Below are 23,749 nucleotides of genomic sequence, written 5' to 3'. Positions count from 1 at the left end.
TGGGCTGTATCATTTAGGCTTGTTTGTCTAATATTGATTGACAAATTAATGAAACTTAAAATTTGTTCTCTTAGGAGTATTCTCTTTCGAAATAGTTTTTTCATTTTATATGGTACTATTCTTTAATTTGAGTATGTTCCAAAAAATAATTTCTCTATATCTAAAAATTTATTAACTTGAAACATTTCATATTACACTTGCATATTCGGATTCAGGATTTAAACTTTATAAGTTTAATTTTTAAAAAATTTAGCATTAAATTAGTTTATATTTTTGAAGTTATGGGTTCGTACGTGCTATTTTTATAATTTTAATGAATTTTTAACTATAATTTTTATTATGTTATGGGTTCAATTAAACCTATAACTAACACACTACATCCGTCCACTTAACGAAATGTTTCTATAACTAATGCGATGACATGTTTAATAACTAATACTACACATCTAGGATAATTTTGGTATGTGATGAAATTTCATATTCAATTATACAAATGAAATAACTGACATGCTTTGATCTGAAGTATGTTGGTTTGGTTAAGGAAAGTGACTGTGACAAATATAGAATCAGACATTGATGCTTCACAGTTGGATCTGTGATTAAATCTGAACACTAGCAATTGCTGGTACTATTGTACCTTGTCTGCATATGATAGATTATTAAAATGGATAGCTTCTTTTCAAGATATTCTATGATGATTGTGTCTTATTTTTAGGTAGATCCGATGATTATTTTATAATTGAAAGAATATTAAGGAGGAATAATTAATTAATAATAGGGTTGTTGGGAACTCCTCTCTTCTTTCTAAGCTTTGGAATTTCAGTGAAGTATCAGAGAGCACTATTTTCGGAATAGATTTTTCTCTCTTGCCAGACCAAATCCTACTTCAAGATTTGGGCGTGACAGGATTTATAATATTTTATGCCATATTTGTATAATTTTCCTTCTGTATGTTTGCTAGTATTTGTTAATTGGAAACTTGCTTTAGGACAACTTGCATTCATAATTTTAGAAATGGCCAAATATACCCTTATACTTTTAAAAATGATCTAAGAATATCCCGCGTTATACTATTGGGTTATCTATACTCCTGCAGTCATACTTTGGGTTCAAATATACCCCTCATTTAAACAGAGGGACACGTGTAATCATCATATTGGTCAATTCTAAATATCTTCTAATTAATTAAAAAGACCAATTAATTATACCCGAAAAATAATTTTTTTTAAAGCAATTTTTTTTTTTGTAAAAACTGAAAAAAACTGAAATTATTTTTACTAAAAACTGAAAAAAACGAAAATAATTTTTTTCACTTTTTACAAAAAAGTCTGCTTTAAAAAAAGCTGAAAAATATTTTCTAAAATAATATTTTTGTAAAAACTGAAAAAAAAAACTAAAAAGCAAATTTCTAAAGCAGTGTTTTTGTAAAAACTGAAAAAACAAATATTTTCTTTTTTTTTTCTAATTTTTAATTGCTTTAGAAAATTGCTTTTCAGTTTTTACAAAAATATTATTTTAGAAAATACTTTTCAATTTTTTTAAAGCAGTTTTTTGTAAAAATTGGAAAAAAAATATTTTTGTTTTTTTCAATTTTTAGTAAAAATATTTTTTTAGTTTTTTCAAGTTTTTACAAAAAAAAAATATTATTTTTTCGGGTATGGATAATGAGTCTTTTTAATTAATTAGGAGATATTTAGAATTGACCAACAGGACGATGACACGTGTCCCTCCGTTTAAATGAGGGGTATATTTGAACCTAAAGTATGACTGCAGGGGTATAGATAACCCAATAGTATAACGAACGGTATTCTTAGATAATTTTCTAAAGTAGAAGGGTATATTTGGCCCTTTGCCGTTTTTGAAATGCCAAATCTATTCTTCATTCTTAGCTTTTTCAGCAACTACCCACCCCCAACCCTTGCACCTTCAAAAAATTAAATAGATAGAATTAAAGTAAAGGAGCTTGAGGAGGAAGAAAAAGTAAGAAAATCAAACTCGAACTCGAATTTGAGGCATAAATGATTTCTTTTTACCTGCTTGATGTTTGATGAACAAAGTTATTCGATACATATGCTGATGAAAGATAGTAAACACAAGATAAAATAGTGGAAGAGTGTCCAAACAAATCTGAACACCACCTTCAGTAAAAGGGTTCAAAGTCGACATTTTTATCTGGTTAAATAAGTTATTATATCGAATTATCATTCTTGTAATTTTTTATATACGCATCAAAACTTGTGCAATTTTCCTATTCGTGAGAGGTGCATGATAACCCATGTTTTTTTAATGGCATTCATCTTCAAATTGATATTAAAAATTGCAGCCCGGCGACTAAATCCTAATTAAGCTCTAATAAATTAGATTAATTAATCAATAATGGTTTCAATCATGTCGGATTTCTGAAAACTTGACTTTCGAGTAATGTATAAGTAGACAGTCAATTTCAATCAGTCAGAACACAGATGAAAGAGGAAAAAAAAAAGAAATATATGTTAGTTATCTATCGAGTGACATTGATCACCATTTTGGATCTAATGACCCGTTTGTCCACACATTATTTTCTTCTTTTTTTGAATTTTTGTTTTCAAAAACGTGTTTGTCAAAATGAGAAAACTACAATATTTTTTTGGAATATTATACTATGAGAAAACTATAACATTTTGGAATATTCAAAATGTGTTTGGAACTTTTTTGAAAATGAGAAATTTTTCAAAAGAATTTTTTCACTCACAAAACTATAATATTTTTTCAAGTGAAATGCATGTCCGAACAAAATTTCAAATTTCAAATATTATTTTTCAACTTAACTCCAAAAATTACTTTTTTTCCGAAGATTACAATTTTTATGTCCAAACGGCTACTAAGCTTAACTAGTGAAGTGATAATTGTAGACACTGAAATTTTAGCAGATTAAGATAAATTCTAAATTCAAGACGACTCTTGAAATATTAGGAGTCTATTAGGGTTACTTGGTGACTACTCCACCCAAACCCTAATTCATGCCTATAAATAAGGCGACATATGTCCTTCAAAGAGGGTCTCAAAAATTCCATAAATTATTGAGATATTCACAAAGGGATCAAGGCATAAAATAATGTCGTGATCAATAGATATTCTTCTTGATAATTAAATACTTCAAGAAGAATATCCATACAATGATCGACTTTAATGGATCAAATAATCTAGAGAGGTCCGAATCATCCTATGTTCGAGAAATATGTCGCTAAGGCCCTCAAATTATGGAGAATAATCCAGAGGAAGAATCAAGGGAATAAACATAATTGTACCCACATCGTTTATCAATAAAATTATGTTTTTCTTTATATTTATATTGTGGTTGTAATTTGTTTTTGTATCAAAAATAATTTGTTGCAAACAATAATCATCTAGTTTGCTTTCACAATTTTTCTGGCTTGATGCAGTTCACTAAATGACTATATACTGCCAAAATTGAATCTCTCTCTCTCTCCAGTGCTTCGTCAACATATGACTTTCATTTTTCACATCTTTGTTTATACTTTATTTGATATTTGATGTTTGGTGCGACAGACGTTATTTTTTATAGAATTCTTTTTTGTGAAAAATATTTTTTTGGTGTTTGGTGAGTGAAAAATAAAAACGACTTTCATCGTATCAATTATATGTAAGCATAAAAATGATTTTTTTTTCCATCTATGTTAAAGGTCAATCTCCGCCTAAACCAGATTGAAAATTTCATTCTCGACAGTGATAAATCCTGACACTTTGACGTGCCAAGTTGGATGGATTCAATTATGTGTAGTCATTTTCTCAAAAAAAAACAGTGAAAATAACATCTCCACTTGATTTGGTCTTTGATGTGCTAAAACGACTTATAATAGTTCAATAAATTTTCTAATCTTCGACAGTTGTAATATGTTTATCGCCGAGTGGTGATGGGAATTCAAGCATCTTCGATTCTCATATGCATTGAAGGGAGACAGGATCAGTTACTTTTCACAACGAAAAAGGGGGAAATCTATAAATAACTATGACCATATTTTTAACTGTATTACCTCTTGAACTATTTTATCGTAGAATAAATTCACCCTTGAAATACCACAATCATACTACTATTGGGCTGTGAACCACACCCTTCATTAAAAAAAAAATCTTAATCTTACCCATGTTTTTCTTTTCCTTTCTCTTTTTCTCTTCTTAGATAAAACGATTCACACATAATTTATATAGTCTTCTTTGTTCTTTCGAAACGATTGGTATGCATAAAATAATTCCTAAATACTCTAACTTGGTAAAACTCTAATTTGGTGCTATTTTTGGCTTGGAGCCTTTAAATGGCTATTGTGCTAGAAGACTTTTAGACGGTGGATATCATTAGTGATTATAAGCGGCGTAAAAAAAGTGGTATTTCAAGGACTCTATTTATTCCGGCGAGAATTGTTTTCGGTGCCAAATTCTTTTGTCCAAATTTGAGTGTGTCACTACAAGAAAATCTTAAATTACATGGGAATTTTACCTGGGGATTTTTTTCGCAACATATTTCTGCAAATTTTCATGCGAAAATCTAATAATTCCTATGCTCTAGAATATTTACCTGCCAATTCAATTTCCCCAGGTAAATCCGCAAATCAATTTAGCGCCATTTAGCGCCAGAATATTACCTGGAGATTTATTTGGAAAATAATCCCCAAATATCATTTTTGTACGCAATGTTGCAAGTAACAACAAAAAATATTTTAAAAAATCATTTCCTTTGTAATTTCATAGGAACTTCCCCAGGTAATGTTACTTGCGGATTTTGTTAGAGATTATTTCTTGGAGATTTACATAGGGATTATATTACCTAGGGAATTACTTGGGAATATATTGTTGCGATTTTAACTGGGGAATTACTTGGGGATATTATTATCTAAGGAATTACTTGGGAATTTTGTTATCTTATATTAGTTGGGGATTTTTCCCTTGGGGATTTACTTGGAGAATTATTACCTAGGGATTAACTTGGCGATTTTATTGCTGCGATTTTAGTTGGAAATTGTTCTTGAGGATTTACATGGAGATTTTATTAGCTAGAAAATTACCTAAAAACTTTGTTCTTGTAATTTTAGCTTGAATTATTTCTTAAAACTTTACTTGACAATTTTATTACCTTGAATCTTATTATTGCGGGTTTAGCTGGAAATATTTTCTTGGAATTTACCTAAAAAATTAACTGAAGATTATTTGTGTGATTTTAGGGGAAAACTTATTTTTGCAAATTTACCTGGGTATTTCATTTATATGGTTTTGATTGGGGATTTGTTCTTGAAATTTATATGGGAATTTTATAGTTGTTTCTTTAGTTGGATGTATAGTAACTTGACAATTTACCTGAGAATTTTATAGCCATATTTAAGCTTGAAATTCTTTAAATACACTTTAAAAATATTATCTGAAATATAAGAAAGATATATATTTTTTAAATTTAAAAGATATATTTTTAAATGTTACAAAAACATAATATGTAAAATTCATCCTTCAGTATTGATTATATATATTTTATATTTTATCAATTTATTTATAGGTAAATATGGTTAAAATATTATTCCTATGTAAAACTTAATTGTGTGAGATATGTTGGATTGAATATTACAAGTCATTGAGCATAATATGGCCGGTTATTATTTTACTCAACAAATTTAATAGCAAAATAGTTATCATAAATCTGGTTATTTTAAGAATTAAAAATTTGATATGTTTGATATAAAAGATATAATAAATCCAATATCATCAAAAAATATACTTACTTGTGAGTAAGTGAAAAATTTATGTTCAATTTCTAAATAGAGAAATATTAAGTTACATTGATAAAATATAATTAAGTTTAATTAATTTCTAACTAATTTGGTGGTATATGCTGGATTGAATATTACAAGTCATTGAGCATAATATAAGTAGTTATTATTTTTGAACAAATAATAAAATAATTATCATAAATCTAGTTATTTTAAGAACTACAATGATATGATTGATATAAAAGGATATAACAAAGCTAATTTTATTCACTTGTTTTTACTTGAAAATAATTTTTTATTTGATTTATGGAATCCTTATTTAATGCACTCTTTTTAAAAAAGAAAGAAAGAAACAAATAATAAAAGGGATAAATTAGTAAATAAATACTCCATGTGAAGAAGAAAAAGTAGGAATATCCTCGTCCCACATGACTGAAACGTATGAGCTTTTCCACATTATAAGTGCAACTTGATTCTAGTGAATCGAAGGGAGAAATTCAAAAATAGTCATAATTACAAGTGGTAATTCAAAAATAATTACAATTTCAAAAATAATCGAAATTTAGTCACTTTTCATGTAAAGATAAAATTAAACGAAAATACTGTTCAAAATCCGAAAAATATTTCAGCATAATATACTGGAGTTCCAGTATGATATACTGGAACTCCAGCATATTGTACTGGAGTTCCAGTATATTATATTAGAACTCCAGCATATTATGCTCGAGTTCAAGTATAATATACCGGTCCAGCATAATATGCTGGAAGTTCATACGCAGGTGCTCCAATCTCTAGTATATTATGCTAGAACTTTCCGCTGAGTCCCAGCATAATATGCTGAAATTTCATACACAAGTGCATCAATTTCCAGTATATTATACTGGATCGGTCTGTGTTACAGCAAAATAGTGATTATTTTTCAATGACTTTGCAAACGCTAGCTATTTTTGAACTACCAGTCCAAAAACTGGCTAGCCCGTGCTATTTTTACTGAATCCTACAGTTGTTGACTTCACGTAGTGTGGGCTTTCCATATGATATGAGAATTTTTTCGTTCATATACAATATTTGAAACTTATTTATCAAAATTATTCTAATTTTGTATATTATCCGCCCTAAAGAAGGATTACTTACAAATTATATACATTCCACCTTAAAAGGCTCCAAATCCATTATTAGTGCATTCGATCAAGGGATTTAGTTACACCCCTTTTCTTTTTTCTCTCATCTCTCCCCTCTTCTCTCCAGAATATTCATCGGCTAACGCATGCCGGTCTTTTTGTCTCCTCAACCACCATTACCAATACAAATACTCTATGGTTATCATCTTCCACTTCGGTGCTGCCGCCGCCACGTAGCTTCATCTTTTGGAATTTCAATAAGCATGTAATTGCTGCTCTTTTTCCCTTTTATAGACTTCGATAATGTCGATGAAGCGGCAACCACAAGACGGTCCTAAATCTCAACAGCAAGATATGCAACCAACTAAAATGGATAATAGTTCAATACTCATGGTTATGTTTATAGGACTTCATGTTAATGATACTTGCGTCGATATGAGTGACATGTTGGATTACTTTAAGCTGGCATTTTACAGAACACTTACACTACTAAATCACAATAATTGTGTTTCCGAGGAATCAACAATTATTAATCAGCACAATCTAAAAGAGAACTTCTACTGAATCTAAACTTTATTGCATATTTATATTCAAACTAAACACATAAAATCTCTATCTCTAAGAACAATATATGGTACATCAACATACAAATTAAAAACAAATTTCGTTCAAATTTAATGCAAATTTGAATATCTACAACAACATACATAGTAAAAATAAATTTCATACAAATTAAATATAATTTTTATACAATATGTCTTTTGTATATTTTGTATCTGATTTATACATAGTAAAAATAAATTTCATACAACTAATTATATATTATACAACTTATATACAACTTATCTATAACTTTCATATATTATTTCTACCCAATTAAATAAAATTACAATATCATACAACTTAAATATAATTTTTATACAAATTTTATACAATATATCTTTTGTATATATTTTGTCTGTGGTGTGTGCTTCTTCCTCTCTAAAATTCCAATCAAAACTTACTCTGTTAATACAATTTTGATACATATCAACAACTTTATGTAAAAAGATAGTATTGATAACTTAAATACAAATTTTATACGACGATTCATACATTATACAACTATTTTTCAACTTTCATACAATATTCAAATAAAAAAATATATATAACTACAACAGAATACAATTTACATATAATTATACTACAACTTTACTACAATTTCGTAAGTATATTGTATATTATGTGTTCTTCTTCTTCAGGTTTCAATATGAAATTTAGCCAAAATCAAGTCTAATCTTCACCAAAATACCCTCAAAATTGAGATATAAACTCCAAACAATATTCTCAATTATTTGCAATAACACCCAATCCAAACAAATAATAATTTTTAAAAACTCAAATTCGATTTCAAGGCTTCAAAGCTTTTTAATGGCTGTCAATGGTGGGGAATCAAACACCTTCAAAATTTATTGATTGACAATTTTAATTTGAACACCAATTGTGCAATATGAAAGAAAATTACTAAGTTAAAATGATTGAAATCCATTGGTGAATTTCATTAAAATTATATACAACAAGAAAGCATAAAAAAGCAGAGAACAACCAAATGAAAAACAACTGGGGAAAAAACAGAGAAGGAGAGTAGAGAGACGGCGAGAGACACATAGACGGCGCGAGATAGAGACGAAGAGAGAGAGAGTGGGCAAGTATAAAGGGATAAGGAAATAACTGATATTGCTTATTCAATTCCTAATATAAAGGGATACTCATGTAAAACTTATTTGTATATAATTGATAAATTGTATATGACCATGTAATTAAATTAAAATTTGAGTATAAAAGATAATAAGATTTCAAATAGTGTATAGGAAGGTAAAAATCCACATTATATAAGCTTCTAAGTCCAGGGATTTACAAAGCAAGTAAATATAGAAAGTGGGTAACTATTACATAGTAATAATATAGTAATAAGACATAATAATGTAGTGGTAGACACACACACACACACACACACAAATATATATATATATATATATATATATATATATATATATATATATATATATATATATATATATATATATATATATATATATATATATATATATATGGAGACACAAAAATAAATATATATTTGGACTCATGCCTTAATAAGAAAATAATTCTGAAAATAAAAATATTATGACAACATAATTTTTTGTCTAAAAATATCTAAATAATTTACTTGAAAATTTATGGTGATTTACTTGCAAATATTTCCCTAGGAAAATCCGCAAGAAAACTCCGATCTTTCGTCAAAAAATTTCAAAAGTTTCATGCGATATTTTGGTATATTTTACCAAAAAATCGTATCTAAAATCCCTAGCTAATTTTACATGTGGATTCAAAATTTTCAGATAACTAACTTGGGGATTTCTAAAATCCGCAAGTAATAATTACCTATGAAAGTTTTTTCATCGAATATTTTTGGAAGAAAAATCCTCAAGAAATTACTTGCGGATTTTCTTTTATAATTCCAAGGAAAATCCTCATGTAATACGCAATTTTCTTGTAGTATGTTTTCTTTATATATGTATAATTTTTTTCTTGAAAGTGTGATTTATGTGTGGGAGGAAGAGAAAAAGAAAGAAAGAAAGAATATAAGCTGAAAAATGGTGATCGTTAGAATTTCAAGGTCTCCATTTTTTCTGGCGAAAAAAATAATTCCGGTGACAAATTTTTTTGTCCACATTTTGTATCTTTTGCTTATATATATATATATATATATATATATATATATATATATATAAATTTGTCTTTGAAAGTATGATTTATGTGTGGGAGGAAGAGAAAAAGAAAGAAAGAATATAAGTGGTCGTCAGAATTTCAAGGACTCCATTTTTCCGACGCGAAAATTTTTTCCGGCTTGTTTTCGAAAGAACCTCATGTAAATACACACACCGCCACATAAGCATTTAAGGTGGACGCGAAAATTTTTTCCGGCTTGTTTTCGAAAGAACCTCATGTAAATACACACACCGCCACATAAGCATTTAGGGTGGAAATAATTGTACTCTAAAATAGTTTAGGGAGATAATAGAACCCCCACCCTTAAAGGAAAGTGTGCTGTTGGAAATATGATCATAGTTTAGGGGAGTATTTATGCATTTTCTCACGAAAAAGAGTAGAAGAAATCAGTGCATTTTGATATAAATAAAGCCGGTTAAAGAGGAAGTCCAAAGATCTTAGGTTCAGAGTAGACGGAAATATTCTTTGTATTCAATTTAAATGTTGTGTTCACTTAACGAATGTATCTTAAAAATTCCCTTTTAATTAGTTCGAAGGTGCCCAATAATATTGTTTCATCACCTAGCAACAAACACCGTCATTGAAATGTGAAAGTAATCATATCAAAAAGATCGAACCATAGAATAATCTTCAAACCCCAATCCTTATTTCAAAAGAAGGTTTTGAGAAAAAAAATTGGGGGAGAGGGGGAGAAGTTGGACTTAATAAAAAATTAAGAAAAAAGAGAGACTTGCAATAATCGAAATATGTAACATCTCCCAAAGATTTCACAATTTACTCCCGAGCTCCAAATTAACAGTCCTAGTTTGCCCTATTAAGAGAAGAGTTGAACATGTTAATTGTATTGAGATGTATTACACTATTTATAGCTTTAGCAGTTGTACTCTTCAGTTAGCTTTGTTAGTTGATTCGGTTATGTTTACATTAGTTAGTTAGTCGGTTAGTTGTGGTTTCCTTTTGATTGTGTAGTTGTATATATTAGTATTTTAAAAGGCGTTTTCGGGGCGAGCCCTGGGGCGAGGCGCACTAAAAAAGCCCTGAGGCGATGGTGTGGGGCGAAAGTCTCAAGAGGCGTACGTCCAGCAATTCGGGACGTACGCCCGGACGTTCGGGGCGTACGGCCGGGCGTTTGGGACGCATTTTTTTAGTGCAGCGTAAGCCCTAAATATTTTTTTAAATTAAAACAAAACTTGTTGAATAAGTCATTTATATAATACCCAAATTCTCAAAATTCAGCTTGGTAATTACTCAAAAGTTTTAAAAAGGAACTGAAATGTATTAAATTTAAAAGTCAAAACCTTTTTTACTGATTAAAGCCCCAATTCATGGTCTTTCCCAATTCTTTATCTTTTCCGCTAGTCTGCTAATATCTCCAAAAAGTAACAAATATTAAAAAAAAATTACAAAGACAAAGAGAACTTCATTCTCCTTCGTAGCAACAAGTTCAACGTTCACATTATAGGTTAGTTATCCTTTTTGTTTTTCCATATAGAAAACTTTTTTTCTTTTCGACTCAAGTTACTTGAGCTTCTAAGTAGCGTATAATAGATTGTTTTGACTAGATTTTGTGGGGATGAAATACACACACACGCGCGCGCACACACACACACACATATAGTTTTTTTCATTTTTATGCAATTTTACCTATTTATAAATATTTACGGTAATTATATTATTTCATAAAATATTAAAAATTAAATACCTATGGGGCTTACGCCCCGCTGAGGTATATGTAAAATGCCTAGCCTTACGCCACACCTTTTAAAACACTGATATATACGACATTACATAGTCAATACAATTGAGACTTTCACTTCTAAGTTCTCTTCTTCTCTGCTGTCGCACATGCCCCTAATTTGGGGCTTCTTCGCCAAGTTTCCATTTCCATAATTGGAGCATACCTCGAGTTCAATTGCTTCATTACGTCACTGATTTTAATATGGTATCAGAGCAGTGGATAATCTGATCCAGTAGTCTTACACATACGAAGCTCGTGTAGATCATCGATTGCTCGATCTACATATGTAATTGGAGGTAATTCCTTCTCTCCGCAAAATTAGGGTTCATAGTAAGTCATCTCTATTTCTCTACTTTACTTTCCTTCAAACACTGTTGGTTAAATAATTCTCACGGTTATTGATGACAAAATCGAGCATATTGATGTGGACTCAAACAAAGAGTCCACCATTGACTCGAGCAGTCCCTTGTACATTCATCCATTTGACAATCCTGTTGCGATATTAGTACCAGCTCCTTTCTATGGAATTGGATACAGGTCTTGGAGATGAAGTGTACTGCGTGCGCTGTCTGTTAAGAACAAACTAGGGTTTATTAATGGAGACTGTAAGAAATCAGATCTAGAGTCTCCAAAGTATAGACTATGGGAGAGGTGTGATGATATGGTCACCTCATGGATTTTAAATTCTTTGGGGAAGGAAATTGCTGATAGTGTAGAGTATGTCAATGATTCTTTTGAGCTGTGGAAAAAGTTGAAGGATCGTTATGATCAGACGAATGGTGCAAAGCTATATCAAATTCAAAAGGAGATAAATAATTTGTCACAAGGAGCACTAGATATTACTGGTTACTACATCAAAATGAAGGAATTGTGGGAAGAGTTGAGTACCTTAAGTGCAAAAACTCTGTGTATTTGTCAGTGCACATGTGGAGCCAAAGAGAATATGCATAAAGCTGAACAAGACAGACGATTGATTCAGTTTCTCATGGGACTGAATGAGGTATATACTGTAGTGAGAGGAAGCGTCCTTTTGATGAATACCTTACCATCCTTGGATCAAGCCTTTTCCTTACTGATTCAAGAAGAAAAGCAAAGAGAAATCAAACCTAACAATCAGTTGATATTTGAATCTGCCTTATTGAATGTTAACACCTCCAAATAGCCTAGTTTCAGAACCAACTACAACCCAGGAAAGAACTACATTTTCAATAGTAGATCTCGTCCCACATGTGAGTATTGCAAAAGGCCAGGGCACACCAAAGAGAAATGCTATAAACTCCATGGTTATCCTCAAAACTTCCAAAGTTCTAGCTAGTCCTTTTAGAACCACAACCAGAAACTTCAAGGAACTAATCAAAATTTCCAAAGTCCCAATCAAGGTTTCAGATTCAATAAAGGAAAAAGAAGTGGAAAATATTCATGGTCCTTCGACTGACATGGTAACTGGTAATGGAGATGGAGATGAACACCATGATGAGAATCAGGGAATGAGTTTCACCAAGGAACAATATGGTCAACTCGTGAGCTTATTGCAGCACTTCCAAATTACACTACTAGAAATTCGCTATTTTTCGACTACCAAAATAGTCAAAAAAGTACCTATTTCAACTACTTTCCAACTGATTTACATTAGTCAGAAAACGGTATGTCGGAAAAAACTTTCCGACTATAGTAGTTTGAAAGTTTGTTCCGCCAAAAATTCGAAAAAGGGCGCTATTTTCCGACTACAGTAGTCGAAAAATTAATAAAATAATTATTTATTTTAAAATATATTTTCGACTATTGTAGTCGGAATATTATATAAATAATTATTATTTATTATTTATATTTATTTTATTTTCCGACCAAAGTAGTCGGAATTTTGAATTTTGTGAAAATTTTCAGTGAGGTTTCCAACTACTGTAGTCGGAAAATCATAATTTTCGTGCACATTTTTCGACTATAGTAGTCGAAAATCTGGGTTGAGTTTTGGCAGAATACTGCTATTTTATTAGCATGCCACAACAATAAACAACTAATACAACCAATCAATTCAACCTATTCAACCAACCAATTCTAACTTCAACCAACTAATTCCAACTTCAACTAACCTATTAAATCATTCAAATCCTATAATATCAAACTAAAACATTAATTAAAATCTAAATATTCAATATCAAGTCTAAGTAGCTGACACACATCGACTCTAATATAATAAAGTCTAAACATGTATACCACAATATCTAAACTTACAAATAAAGTCTAAATATAAATTCTAAACACCCAAGAACATAATCAACCAAAACACACTACTAGACATCAGATTCAGTCTCTTCAACATCATAAGAGTGGGACATGTGCTTTTTCATAAATGTTTTCACTATAGCAATGTGAACTTAGACTGTTTCACATAGTTCCGACAATAACTTTTGGTGGAATGCATTGAGCCTTCATACAGTGGGCGACTAGCTTCCTCTAGTTGTCCATAAAAGCGCTTAGCCTCATCATTTGGTTCGGATTGAGCCCCTGAGAACATCTCAAAAGCATCTCTCATCATTTCATTGAGTCGAGAATTTTTAAAATTATTCTCTACTCTTTTTACTACCCTCACCACTAAATCTAAGAAAATAATACAAATTGAGATATTCTTCTACAGGTTCCCACTTTGAATAATTGTAATACCTTCAACATTTTAACTATGAATGACTCTTTAAATTTAAAATTTCACAATAAAAGTTAGGTTGATTACATGAATTCTCTCACACTAGCATTCTCTGTTAATTACTTTTCCAAGATCTTTCAAACAACAGCATAGTTTTTGAGGTATGCTTAATTATTTTGAAAAAAGATATAAGTGTGCATGTTTGTTAGCTAGCTTCTAGGATTTTTCTTCTCCTCCATGTTTTTCTGATTCTACTTTTATTTTCTTTTTCCCTTTTGAATTACAAGTAGCAACAATAGTGATATAAACTAAGCAGTTAAGTATGACTATTTTTCTTTTGTTTTTCTGGACATCATATGAATATGCATCCTTATATATGAATTACTATAATACAATGAAAAAGTATGGATCAACATAGTGCAGTTGCTTTTGCACCAAAGTTTCAACGTGACTTGACTAAAAGAAAATATATAACTTAAAGTAGAGGATTTTTGTCTCTCATGAGAGCAACATTCAAGAGATAAAACTTAAAATTGGTGTTATTGTTACAATTATATTACTAATAGATATCCTTGAGTAACAAGTTTCAAATTCCAATCCATCTGTGTATCTCTACCATCTCCTTTACCATATTTTACCGATCTATCTTCTTCTTCTTTTTTGTTATGGTACAATACTACTACTGATCTATCTTAACCCAGATAATATTTTTTAGAAAAATAAACGAGCTTTTAAAGAGGTGCAGTTCCGGATTCTTCTTCATCAAGAGAGTTAACATCAAGAGATTGCAAGAATTATACCTCGCATCATAAGTAAGTTAGGCAAAAAGTTTCACAGTGGATATTCGTAGCTCTAGTTCAAGATTAGTTAGAATTGCAAACTAGTAAAGATTTCATACGTTATAACAATGAAATTGCTAACCAAAATAGTATCTCCCCTCTGCCTTGCAGCCTGTAACTTCCTCTTGTTAGAGACAAATTCCTATACATTCAACTTCTAATTTCACTCCAAGGAGGCTGCCCATTACAGTCAAAATGATCCCAAAATCAAACAAGAATTCCATTCACGAACTTAAAATAGCTCAACAATCAGCCCCAGTAAGCATACCCGATTGGTCAAAAATTTAGGGGACGAGCGCAAAAAAAACAAATGATTCCCCAATTTCTCAAAAAATGTATTAACGGATAAAACTACTCAATTTACACTAAACTTATAAATTATAGTGTAAAATACCATGTGATGTTGAATGATATACAGAAAGGAACACCAAAGTTTCAGAAATCAATGCACTCTGAATAAATCAAAGTGGTCTGTTTGTGATATTTTGTTAGGCACTCTTAATTTTCGCACCAAATGTAAAGTACAAATCTCATTATCATTTAATTATTCCATCATAATATTCTTTCTAAGATCTATTTAAATTTCAAGAACAATCACAAAGCATTCAAAATATCACAAACCCAGTCAACAACAATCGACTGTTTGACCATGAGAGAACAAACCCAGTCAAATTATTTTTTAAGCTAAGTTTTTAACACTAAAATAGTAGTGCCGCTGATTTTGTACACTAAAAGTGAAATCCTAAGTCGTCATCGAAGATTAAACGGGGAGAGAGAGAGAGAGAGAGAGAGAGAGAAAGAGATCCTACCTGATGAAGAACAGTCGTTGATTTTGCCGGTGCCGTTGGATTTGATTTCGCCGGCGCCGTTGATTAACTGGAGAGCCGAAGAGAGCGTGTAGAGAGAGAGAGACAGAGAGTAAGAAAGAGCGTGTGTGGGAAAAAAGTATTAGAAAAGTAAAGGAATTAGGCAAAAAATAATTTAAGTTTCCGACGATAGTAGTCACAAAATTAGGTTTGACAATATTTCGACAAATATAGTCGGAAAATATATATTATTTAATGTTTTTTAAAAAAAAAATTCTGGCTACCACGGTCGGGACCATTTGATCAAAAGTTATTTGACTTTCCTATATAATATTCCGATTACAGTAGTCGAAAAATTCTATGCGCGGAATTTTCGGCGAAGCTTTACGATTATATTAGTCGAAAATATAGTCGGAATAATTCTTAGAAATAAATAAAAAAATAAATATGAGATTTTCGACAATAGTGGTAGGAAATTTACGACTGATATTTTGTAGTAAAAAATTATAGTAGGAAAAAAGGTATTTTCTATAGTGCCAATAGTGGAGGAGAGAATTCTAACAACATGAACCTGAACTCTGGAGTTTCAAACTTTGAAGGTATTGTAGTTTGTACCTCTTCAATTGACTTTGGTAAACTATCATGTAGGTGTTTTAAATCAAAAACTGATACATAGATATTAGATTCAAGAGTTTCAAATCACATGACCTTCAATAGATCCTCAATGTATGATATCATTATTCTGCCTTACCCCTTATTAGTCATATTGCCAAATGGTTATAAAGCTATAGTAACAGAAGTTGGAAGTGTGAGACTTGCACCTAGGATTGTGTTGCACAAAGTTCTCCTTGTCCCCTTTTTCAAATATAACCTTATTTCTATTTATTTGTTGACTTTAAATCACGGAGGAATTTCATTCATCACTAATGGTGCTTGTATGTTGCATGCCCCTTCACTGAAGAGCCCTCTGGAGATTGGTAGAGTCAAGAGTGGACTTTACCTCATATGATCTCAATGTTTGAAATAAAAGGATACAAGCTCTTCTTCTGTCACAATCAGTTCTGTTCCCCATTTGTCTGCTTATCCATGTAATATGCAAGTTGTCTACTCTCCATCTGTATATAATTCACCTCTGAATAAAACTGCATCTATGAATGCCCCTTCTTCTAGTAACAGTACTACTGTAAATATTTCTCCATATGTGAATAAATCGTGTTCCTTTGAATTCTTGTACATATCATGAGAATGATATTTTGTGGCACAATAGACTTAGGCATGTGCCCTTTGTGAAAATAAAGGGAATAGCATCTATACCTGTCATTTTTTCTTCCAAACAACCTTTTGTATACTCTATTTGTCCTATGACCAGACAAAATAGATTGCCCTTTCCCCAGAGAACTAGCACATCCAGTAGTATATTTAAATTACTACATGTTGACCTTTGGGGTCCTTATCACACCACTACTCATGATAACTATAAGTACTTCATCACTATGGTTGATGATTTCAGTAGGACCACATGGACACACCTTTTAACCTGCAAGAGCAATGCAATTCAAATCATCAAAGCTTTTGTTTCCATGATAGAAAACAAGTTCAAAACTACCATAAAGACCATAAGAATAGAAAATGGTCTAAAGTTCACCAACACAGAAGTTAACTCTTTTTTTTCAGTCAAAAGGCATCATTCACAAAAAATCTTGTCCCTATACACCACAACAGAACAATATGGTAGAAAGAAAACACAAATACTTACTTGAAACAGATAGGGCACTCCTATTTCAGTCAAAGTTACCTTTGAAATACTGGAGAGAGTGTGTGTTGACAATAACCTACATTATAAATAGACTGCCCACTATATATCTTAAGAACAAGTGTCCATTTGAACTCCTATACAAAAACAAACCACTATATTCCCAAATGAGAAGTTTTGGATGCTTGTGCTACCCAACAGTACCCAAAGTACACAGGGATAAATTTGAGCCTAGAGTTACCCCACATGTTTTCATAGGCTATAATTTTGGATCAAATGGTACAACGTCCCGAGTCTTGCTACCAAGAAAATACAAGTCTCAAGAAATGTATCTTTCCATGATAATATTTTCCCTTTTGCAATTGTACCAGATGTCTCTTCTTTTCCTTCTGTACTAAAATGTGTTCCTTTTGTTGATTTTGCAGATGATGTTAATGAAAGTATCCAAGTCAATGTAGAAAACAATCCAAATGGTGCAAGTCCCATGGACAATGAACTATCACCTATCAATATCTCACCTATATCACCTAACAATAGTCAAGTTGCAAAGTCTGATAGTCACTCACCTTTAGAGTCACCTTCAACATCCAGTTTTGATGACCACTCACCACCAGTTTTGAATGATCATTCACTTCAAATTGATAATCAGAACACTCTTGTACTTAGAATAACACAAAGAGAAATAAAAACACATGCATACTTAAATGACTACATTCATACTATGCCTAAACTACATTCCAATAGTTGTATACCATCTCTTAATGCCTTACTTTCAAACCATCAATTTGTCTCTCCTGAAGCTTTAATCCATAGTAGCCAGTCTTTGATGCAATGTGTCTGTCATGATAATGAACCTTCTTCATGTGAAGAGGTTGCTATTAATCATACTTAGAAAGTAGCCATGACACAGGAATTTGAGGCATTACATATCAATCACACATGGGACTTGGTCCCATTGCTAGCAGGAAAGAAAGTTATAGGTTGTAGGTGGGTGTATAAAGTGAAGCATAAAGTCAATGAAAGTATTGAGAGGTTTAAAGCTCGTTTGGTAGTCAAAGGATACATACAACAAGAAGAAATAGATTACAAAGAAACATTCTCACCAATGGAATAGATGACCAACGGAGAGGACTTATAGTAGTAGCTGTGAAGAGATGATGGGCCATGTTTCAACTAGATGTGAATAATGCCTCCCTTCAATGAGATTTGAATGGGGAAGTGTTTATGAAAATCCCACCTGGGTTAATGGTGCATGAATCAGGGCTGGTTTGTAAGCTAAACAAATCTTTATATGGCCTGAAACAAGCCAGTAGGCAATGGTATGCCAAATTAATAGAAGCACTTTGCTCGATAGGTTATGGGCATTCTATGCATGATTACTCATTATTCTACAGAAATAATGGGATATCTTTGGTGTATGTAGCAGTGTATATTGATGATGTGATACTCACTGGAATAGATTCAGAAAAATAAAACTTTTCAAGAAGTTCTTACATGATAGTTTCAAGATTAAGGATCTGGGAAGATTACACTATTTACTTGGACTGGAAATTCTCTACAAAAATGATAGAATCATTGTTTCCAAAAGAAAATTTGTCATTGATCTCCTAAAAGAATATGATTGTCTCAGTTGCAATCCTTTATCATCAAGTGTGAAACTCAAAGTAAAGGAAGAAGCTCCCCTGTCACATCCTAGCTGCTACAGAAAATTGGTTGGGAAACTGAATTTCTTAACCAACACAAGATTGGATATAACTTTCAGTGTTTAGCATCTGAGCCAATTCATGCAAGATCCAAGAGAACCACATCTAAAGGCAGCCTATTGCCTGTTGAGATACTTAAAGACTGATAAAATTATATGGTAAAATTATATTGTGACTCTGACTGGGCATCCTTCTTTTACCCTATTTTGAGAAATTGTAAAAGGGCAATAGACTGATCCATCACAAATTTACAAATTCTAAATATAGTGACTTTTTTTACTCTATTTTTTCCTTATTTTCTCCCCTTTTAACAAAAAACTAGAAAAAGAACAACACAAAAGGCAGTATCATTGACAAGGCAGTTTTACAAATACTTAAGGAGATTGAGGATTAGTGGCTCAAAAAAGTTGGCATTCATTCTGAGAGGATAAACGCTAGAGTTTAAAAGATAAGTTGATTTGGATGGAAGAAGTACATATTTTGAAACTTGCCTTACCGGAAATAAATATCACCATGCATAATCTTGATGTGATGCACATTGTAACGATCCGGCCAGTCGTTCCGAGAGTTATAGCCATGTTTCTCCATTCTTGCTTCTTTATGTATTATTCAGCGGTGTTGAGTTGTATCGAGTTGGTAGGTTTGGGTCCAGAGTAATTTTGGAGTGAAATGAACACTTAGTCTCTTAGTTAGAAAGTTAAGTTAGAAAAGTCAACCGGAAGTTGACTTATGAGTAAACGAATTCGGATGTAGATTTTTATAATTCGATTAGCTTCGTTGGGTGATTTTAGACTTAGAAGTATGTCCGAAATATAATTTAGAGGTCCGTGGTAGAATTAGGCTTGAATTGGCGAAAGTTGGAAGTTTAAAAGTTCTTATGCTTGAATCCAAGGTTGATTTGATGTTTTGGTGTTGTTTTGGGTGTTCCGAAGGTTCGACTAAGTTCGGGTACTGATATATGACTTGTTGAAATTATTGGTTGAGGTCCCGAGGGCCTCGGGTGAGTTCGGATAGGTTTGGGTTGTGTTGCGCTCGTTTTTCTTATGTTTCGACGCCGTTTCTTCAAGTGTAAATGGTATCATATTGAACAAATAAGCTCCTATTTCTTTTTTGATTGCAGCATTAGATCCGTATCGTAATTACGGACCCGTAGCAAAAACAATCATCGAATTTTGACATCGTATAAGGATTTTATGATCATTTTACTAAGAATTAGGTTGCCAGATTTTTTTCAGATTAATTACGAAATTGCCACTAATGGTGTATTTAAAAATCTACACGGTTTGCAAATATTAAAACCTACATATCTTCTTCATTATAAAGTCAAATTGAGTGATTCAAAAGTCTAACTTGACTCAAATTTCACAAGGAATTCATTGGAGGCATAAAAAGAGAGTTTTGGGATCTTTAGGCACGAGAAACGAGGCAGAATAGCTGGAAATAAAATATATAAAACGAGGATTTGTTCATTCAGTCATATTTTGAGTTGGGGAGCTCGGATTGGGGTAAGTGTTCTCTACTTAGTTTTGGTTATATTTCATGAATCCATCTTCGTTTTTGGGATTTGATTGATGATTTCAAAGTGAAATTGAGGGAGTTAGGGTTTGAGTTTTGGAGAGTTTAAGTGAGGATTTGAGGGACCAAACGGAGTCCGATTTTGATGAATTTTATATGGTTAGACTCGGGAGAGGACGAGATTTATTATTCTGCTATTTTTGACTGATTTCGAGATGTGGGCTCGGAGGCCGGGTTTTGGCCGATTTCGGATTTTTGGCCTACTTATGTAGCTTTTCTTATGAAATTCGATTCTTTAGCCTATGTTGATAGTATTATTCTGGTTATGGATAGATTCGGAGCTTTTGGAGACCAAGTCCAGAGACGAAGGCATCCCGAAGTAGGATTTTACGTTGTTAAGGTAAGTAACAATTTTAACTCTGGCTTTGAGGGTATAAACCCAGAGAATTTGATATCGTGTGACTGTTTGAAGGTGATACCCATGCTAGGTGACGGGCGTGTAGGTGTATACCTCGAGGGATTGAGACTTGGTCTGTCCCGTGAGGCCTCATGGCTATCATCTGTGTTTACGTAGTTACTTGTTGTTGAACTTGTGTGCCTTCATGTTAGAGATCATGCTTAGGCTTTATTCATGCTCACATTATTTGTACTCAGTCATAGAAATTATTATACATATTTACCTCAGTTTCTATTATTTGCTAATATACTGTGATACTGGATGTGGGATGTGTTCCCTTATTTATTGATGGTGGTGAGGCTAGTGAGGTACATGATTGAGTGAGGCCGAGGGCCTGGTTGTGAGGATATTAATACTATAGCGCGTGAGTTGTCTGCGTAGCACGTGAATTGACCGTGTGGGTCCAGGTATTGATACCATAGCGCGTGAGTTGTCCGCGTAGCACGTGAGTTGACCGTGCGGATCCAGGTATTGATATGGTGGCACGTGAGTTGTCCGTGCTTAGCGCTTGGGCTTTGGGAGCGCCTCCGGAGTCTGTACACACCCCCAGTGAGCGCAGAGTGTTGAGTGTTTTGAGTGTTGAGTGCTGAGTGCGAGTGATGAGTGATGGAGTGACACTGCTGTGAGGTTGTATTTATTTGTGTTGTTGCTGCATTTATGTGTTAAACTTCTTTGTGGCATTTACTGAGTTATGAAATTTACCTGTTTATTTCTTTTTATTTTTAAATTGTGAAAATAAATAATTTGACTGTTTTACTTATCTCGTCTCTACTGCTCAGTTCCTTAGTTATTTCTGTTACTATTGAGTCAGTTGTACTCATACTACACTTTGTACTTTATGTGCAGATCCAGGTGAGTTAGAGCGTGACGATCGTTGAGTTCAGACAGACTATCTGTGGAGATTGCAAGGTAGCTGCTAGCGTCCGCGGGACCTTGTTACTCCTTTTGTCATTTCTTTTTTTTTGGACAGTTAGACAGTTTATATATCTTAGTTTATAGTTTTAGACGCTCATGACTTAGTGACACCCCGATGTTTGGGGCTCATTTCCGTATTTTTCTATATTATATTTAGAGTTGATTTAGTTTATAAAAAATTTAAATGTTGAAATATTTTATTAAATTCTTATAATCGATTTAGTAGTAATATTTTGGGAAGTAGGCTTGCCTAGTAACACGATAGGCGCCATTACGACCATGGTTAGATTTTGGGTCGTGACAATTTAGAGAAAAATGTTCTTGATTACATTTTCATAGAGTTATGAACATCCAGGTAAAAGCAAATGACAATGCTAAATATAAAAGTATTTGAAAGAAAATCTAGAATTATATCGAGATAAAAATGACCCAATTAAATTTGCTACACATTGACAAGAATGCAAAACAAGTGTAGTGTCGTGGGTGAAAAATCTGAGAATTTCTCGATAAATTTTATCATCCGCTTAGCAAGCACTTTTTTTTTTTGGGCATTTTGATCAATGTTAAACAAGCTATAAAATAATTTTCGTACTTTCATCCCAATATAACTCTAGACAATGATCAAATTCTTTCAAATCCGCTCTAGTTTTGGCATTATCCTTCGTTATTTCTTGTACATTCACACGATGTTAAATGTTATTAAAAACATTTTTCTCGACGTGCAACACACCAATGTTAAGCCAGATAAGATTTGTTTTCAATAATACAGATAGTAAAATACACTTCTCTTGTGGGGACTTTAATGCTATTTTCCAGCCAAGTGACAGATTAATGGGGAATCCTGTGAGCTATGCTGAAATTCAAGACTTCTCTACGTGTATACATACTCTATTGCTAAATGAGTTACAATGGAAAGGTGAATACTATACTTGGTCTAATAAACAACATGGATTAGACAGAGTTTATAGTAGGTTGGATAGAGGATTTGGGAACCATGACTGGATGATGCAGTGAGGGCATGTAATGACAGAATATGATGTGCCTCTTATCTCTGATCACTCTCCCATGTTACTGTCACTATGCACAACACAATGGAATGGAAAGATACCATTTCGATTCTTCAATGTATGGACAGAACATGCCTTTTTTATGTCAATTGTGAAAGATGGATGGGCCAAGTCTTTGGCTACTGGAAGAATGAAAAACATATGGCGTCAAACCAATGTTGAGAAAACTGAATAATGATGAATTCAGGGGCTTTAACCAGAAGATGGAGGAAACCAGGAAGAAATTGGTAGATATTCAGGTACAAATACATGCTCAATGTTCTAATGCCTTGCTGGAAATTGAAAAAGATATGCTACAAAACTTGGAAAAATGGTCCATGATAGAGGAAAGTGTACTTAAAACAAAAATCAAGAGCAAAGTGGATACAATTGGGTGATTCTAATAATAAGTACTTTACAGCTATTATGAAGGAAAGGACACAGAGAAAGCACATCTTGAAAATAACAGCCCTAACAGGAGACAAGTTGACTCATCCTGATGATATAAAAGAAGAAATTGTAGGGTTCTATCATATCCCACCAACAGTTGGAACTTTGTGCAGAGATAACGGAACAAGAAATTGTTGATGGGTTGTGTTCCATTGGAGATGATAAGGCACTTGGCATTGATAGATTTAATGCTTGTTTCTTTAAGAAAAACTTGGAGTATAATCAATGAAGATATAATTGGGG

At 32.3% G+C, this 23,749-nt stretch overlaps 1 protein-coding gene and 1 long non-coding RNA gene across 2 annotated transcripts; one reads left to right on the top strand and one right to left on the bottom strand.

Annotated features, from left to right (window-relative positions):
• The first annotated feature begins 12,042 nt into the window (after positions 1-12,042).
• LOC142164094 (uncharacterized) lies at positions 12,043-12,543 on the top strand. The gene has a single exon (XM_075221271.1). The coding sequence runs from the start codon at positions 12,043-12,045 to the stop codon at positions 12,541-12,543; it is 501 nt and encodes a 166-aa protein (XP_075077372.1).
• A 955-nt stretch (positions 12,544-13,498) lies between these two features.
• On the bottom strand, positions 13,499-15,874 carry LOC107809541 (uncharacterized). Its single transcript, XR_001653428.2, has 2 exons — positions 15,671-15,874; positions 13,499-13,886 (listed from the first exon to the last, which is right to left on the bottom strand). It is a non-coding gene; the product is annotated as an uncharacterized LOC107809541 (long non-coding RNA).
• Between the last annotated feature and the right edge of the window lie 7,875 nt (positions 15,875-23,749).

The sequence above is a fragment of the Nicotiana tabacum genome, chromosome 9 (assembly GCF_000715075.1).
Source record: "Nicotiana tabacum cultivar K326 chromosome 9, ASM71507v2, whole genome shotgun sequence".
Classification (NCBI taxonomy): Eukaryota; Viridiplantae; Streptophyta; class Magnoliopsida; order Solanales; family Solanaceae; genus Nicotiana; species Nicotiana tabacum.
Note: the sequence above shows the minus strand (reverse complement) of the source record. Positions and strands in the feature narration are given on the sequence as shown.